This window comes from Metopolophium dirhodum, chromosome 1 (assembly GCF_019925205.1).
Source record: "Metopolophium dirhodum isolate CAU chromosome 1, ASM1992520v1, whole genome shotgun sequence".
Lineage (NCBI taxonomy): Eukaryota > Metazoa > Arthropoda > Insecta > Hemiptera > Aphididae > Metopolophium > Metopolophium dirhodum.
Genome location: NC_083560.1, coordinates 144,638,585 through 144,643,320, shown reverse-complemented (window position 1 = coordinate 144,643,320; position 4,736 = coordinate 144,638,585). Strand labels below are relative to the sequence as shown.

Genomic DNA, 4,736 nt, shown 5'->3' with positions numbered 1-4,736 from the left:
AAGCTATAGTTTATCATACGGTTGCCGCATGATGTCGATAATTCGGACCTGCTGCGGTAATCATCTCCTCATCACCAACCAATTCAAATGTTATCCATAAAAACGTTTTCACAAAATAGAAGACTACCTCCTCTTTCCAAGGACGTATTTTTTATAACTGTAGGGTGGATGGTTATTTTTAAATAATTTTGCAAAGCTATAGTTTAGCATACGGTTGCCGCATGATGTCATAAATTCGGACTTTCTGCGGTAATCATCTCCTCATCGCCAACCAATTCAAATGTTATCCCTAAAAACGTTTTCACAGAATAGAAGACTACCTCCTCTTTCAAAGGACGTATTTTTTATAGCTGTAGGGTGGATAGTTATTTTTGAATAATTTTGCAAAGCTATAGTTTAGCATACGGTTGCCGCATGATGTCATAAATTCGGACTTTCTGCGGTAATCATCTCCTCATCGCCAACCAATTCAAATGTTATCCCTAAAAACGTTTTCACAGAATAGAAGACTACCTCCTCTTTCAAAGGACGTATTTTTTATAGCTGTAGGGTGGATGGTTATTTTTAAATAATTTTGCAAAGCTATAGTTTAGCATACGGTTGCCGCATGATGTCATAAATTCGGACTTTCTGCGGTAATCATCTCCTCATCGCCAACCAATTCAAATGTTATCCCTAAAAACGTTTTCACAGAATAGAAGACTACCTCCTCTTTCAAAGGACGTATTTGTTATAGCTGTAGGGTGGATGGTTATTTTTAAATAATTTTGCAAAGCTATAGTTTATCATACGGTTGCCGCATGATGTCGATAATTCGGACCTGCTGCGGTAATCATCTCCTCATCACCAACCAATTCAAATGTTATCCCTAAAAACGTTTTCACAGAATAGAAGACTACCTCCTCTTTCAAAGGACGTATTTTTTATAGCTGTAGGGTGGATAGTTATTTTTGAATAATTTTGCAAAGCTATAGTTTATCATACGGTTGCCGCATGATGTCGATAATTCGGACCTGCTGCGGTAATCATCTCCTCATCGCCAACCAATTCAAATGTTATCCCTAAAAACGTTTTCACAGAATAGAAGACTACCTCCTCTTTCAAAGGACGTATTTTTTATAGCTGTAGGGTGGATGGTTATTTTTAAATAATTTTGCAAAGCTATAGTTTATCATACGGTTGCCGCATGATGTCGAGTAAGTCAAAAGTTTTCAACGGGGGGGGGGTACCCCCTCGATTTTTTTATGAAAAACCACGACTACCCCGATGGAGACCAGCACTCACGACGTTGTTCGGGGACCTTAAGTAAGTGTATTGCCAAAGTTATAAAACGTTGATACTATTATATCGTAGTGTAGACATATCCGCGTATAGTTATACACAGAATTGACGTTTATTCGTACTTGCTGCGGTAATGCGCTTCCTGTCGCCATCCATCACGATTGTTAACCTCCTAAGTACATTCACAGAATAGAAGACTACCTCCTCTTTCCAAGGACGTATTTTTTATAGCTGTAGGGTGGATGGTTATTTTTAAATAATTTTATAATTCCCAAGTCTCTAGGACGGCCGTCCGGCAGCTAAGTATGATATTTACCGCCGGGATAAATCGTGATTTTAAGCTACGCTTACAATATCTAGTATAATAATAATAATAATATTAATTACATGGAGTTATTGGTATTTCGTATTACCCCCTTTTACGGTACCCATAGAGATTTCACGGAAACTGATATCTTGGGCAGGCAGACGAAATACCAATAACTCCATGTAGTTAATATTATTATTATTATTATTATACTAGATATTGTAGCCGTAGCTTAAAATCACGATTCATTCGCTTTTCCAACGGTGTTGAGTGTTGTGCGTTTTGTTGTCATCAATTAAATTTTTTCACATCCTTAAAATGGCAGACAATCAGGAAGTTGTAACTGAATATTTAGACTTCTTGGACGACGAGTTGCGGGAGAACCTTTACCATCGCCGTGTGCAACATCTTATTGATGAAAACGGTCAAAGACTACTGGTTTGTATAGACGACCTTCGTAACTATTTACCACGTAGATGTGCACAATTATTGTATAATTTTATTGAAGAGGAGGTAGCTTTTAAAAAAGCGTTAAAAATATTCGTCACCAAACTGAATGAAAACTATGGAAACAAATACGAAGTATTTTTTGTTGGGTTCTATGGAGCTTTTGGTGGCAACCATGTGACACCAAGAACTTTAAGATGTAAGTTTATAGGTAGGTTGGTGTGCCTAGAGGGGGTAGTGTCTCGGATGTCGAATGTTGAAAATGTACTGGTGAAAAGTGTACACTACTGCCCTGCTACTAAGCAGATGCACGAGCATAGGCACGCCGACTACACTTCCCCGAATTACGCGTTTACGGCAAATACATCAAGCATCAGATACCCAACTAGAGATGATGACGGTAATCTGCTTGAAACAGAGTTTGGGCTCAGTGTTTTCAAAGATCGGCAGACTGTCACCATCCAGGAATCCGTTGATAAAATCCCAGCCGGGCTGGCCCGGTATGTTGATGTCTTGGTGGAAGATGATTTGGTAGATACGTTTAAATCGGGTGACAGGATCATGATTGTAGGGGCTTATCGAAGTTTTTTGCCACCAACAGGCAGCATTTTCTTCGAGACCAATGTTGTCGCAAATAACATCATTGTAAAAAATGCCAACTTTTCTGTAGATAAAACAGACATTACCCTATGCAGGAACTTAGTAGCCGAAAAAAAGGACACCATATTCGATTTGTTGGCCGATTCCATAGCGCCTAGCGTCTATGGCCATGCACCTGTAAAAAAAGCAATTGTTTGTTTATTGTTGGGTGGTGTAGAAACTACACTACCTAACAAAACACGTTTAAGAGGAAATATAAATATGTTATTGATTGGGGATACGTCAGTGGCGAAATCACAATTTCTGAGGTAATTTTTGAAAACGATGCCTCACAAATGTATGTCGAACCAAACAAATATAAATTAAATTAAATAAATGTCTGTATTAATAATAATACTATTACAGAAAATAACATAATGAAGATGAAGTACAATGTTTTGACAGGGTCCATAGTCTTGCCTTCCGCGGTCCGGATCCGGACCGCGGTCCGCCAGTTGCCGATCCCTGATTTAGCACTAAACCTGCACTTGAAAATATCCTTTCACAGGGAACTGATGTACCTAAATGACATAAACTATTTTTGGCCAATATATTTAGATTAGGGTAGTTATAGCTTTGGTCTTTCCACCATTTAAGCGGATCTTCGTTTCTGGATATAACTGCATCATCCAAGTAGCGTTGAACTTCGACTATTGCTCTTGACTTTGCAGTCCCCAATGGTGAAAATCTTGCCACATTACGATCAATTTCACTCCAAATTGATAATTCTTCAGATTCGGGTACTGGATCCGGCTGTATATTTACATTTGATTGACTCTGTGGTTCTTTATCTCGAATAATTTGTGCTATATTTTCAATGATTTCATTTTTTATTGGATTCATATTCATGAAAGGCAGGTGTTTAAATCGGGGATCTAAGAATGTACACTTAGAAAGTGTCATACTTTTTTCACAGTTCTTAAAACCATCCCTTGCATCCATATTACTCAGTAACTTTTTAGCTACAAGCAATGCTCTTGGGGACAAATTAATTTTTATTAAACTATTGCACACTTTGTATAACCCCTGGACTATAACAATTACAAGTGAAGCTGTCATATATTTTTGTCCACTTATTGCTTTTGTAGCCTCTGCGAAAGGTTTTAATATTTTAATTAGATCTTGTAAAATGGTCCAGTCTTCGGGTCTCAAAGTATCAGGAGCATTATCCAATAAACCTAATGTACCTCTAATTGATGTTTGCATCTCAACAAATCTATCTATCATGTAGTAGGTAGAGTTCCACCGAGTTTGTACATCTTGAATAAGCTTCTTTGGATCTTTTATACCGTTATTTATTTGGTAAGTTTTAAATACATTATTAGCTACAGTGCTTTTTCTGAAATGTGATACTATGCTTTTAACACTGTCTATTAGGTCATTTTCAAGAACAAGGGCTGACTATACTATTAAGTTCAATGTATGAGCAAAGCATCCCATATTTTTAAAAGATAATGAATTGAGGGCATTTTTAATATTGGAAGCGTTATCGGAGACCGCGAATGTAATTTTGTCGTTTAAACTCCAAGAAACCAATACTTGTTTGATTGCTTGGCTCAAATTAACTCCAGTATGGTTCAAGTTAAAAGAACGACACTCTAAAAGTATAGACTTTAATATAAACTCGGAGTCAATGAAATGAATGGTGATTGCCATAAAACTTTCATTGTTCCTGGATGTCCAGCAGTCAGTGGTCAAACAAGCACTCTCGAAGGTAGATACCAACTCTTTCATTTCTCCTAAACATCTCTCATACATGGCCGGAATATGGACTTTTGATATCGTGTTACGGTTAGGCAGTTCATAACTAGGATTCAACGCTTTTACAAATTCAATAAAGCCCGAATCTTCAACAACTTTAAAAGGTTGAAAATCTTTTACAAAAAGTTTTAAAAGTACTTGATCGATTTTTTTTTTAGCATCTACTGATAATTTTTTTGGCAAATAATTTGAAACAGATGTTTGTTTACGTTTGCGGACTGAAGAATTTGAAGCTTGGATCAAGGAGAAAGCATTTGATGAAGATGGTGTAGGGATTTGGTCAGATACATCAGAAGTAGAT

General features: G+C 37.1%; 2 protein-coding genes across 2 annotated transcripts; one reads left to right on the top strand and one right to left on the bottom strand.

Annotated features, from left to right (window-relative positions):
• Nucleotides 1-1,906: 1,906 nt before the first annotated feature.
• LOC132933097 (DNA replication licensing factor Mcm3-like) lies at nucleotides 1,907-2,947 on the top strand. Its single transcript, XM_060999427.1, has one exon. The coding sequence runs from the start codon at nucleotides 1,907-1,909 to the stop codon at nucleotides 2,945-2,947; it is 1,041 nt and encodes a 346-aa protein (XP_060855410.1).
• Nucleotides 2,948-3,034: 87 nt separating this feature from the next.
• Nucleotides 3,035-3,880, bottom strand: LOC132933096 (E3 SUMO-protein ligase ZBED1-like). Its single transcript, XM_060999426.1, has one exon. It carries the CDS (start codon nucleotides 3,878-3,880, stop codon nucleotides 3,035-3,037), a length of 846 nt encoding a protein of 281 aa, XP_060855409.1.
• Between the last annotated feature and the right edge of the window lie 856 nt (nucleotides 3,881-4,736).

Coding starts and splice junctions, on each gene's coding strand:
- LOC132933097 (XM_060999427.1), top strand. CDS start 1,907: ATGGCAGACAATCAGGAAGTTGTAACTGAATATTTAGACTTCTTGGAC.
- LOC132933096 (XM_060999426.1), bottom strand. CDS start 3,880: ATGCAAACATCAATTAGAGGTACATTAGGTTTATTGGATAATGCTCCT.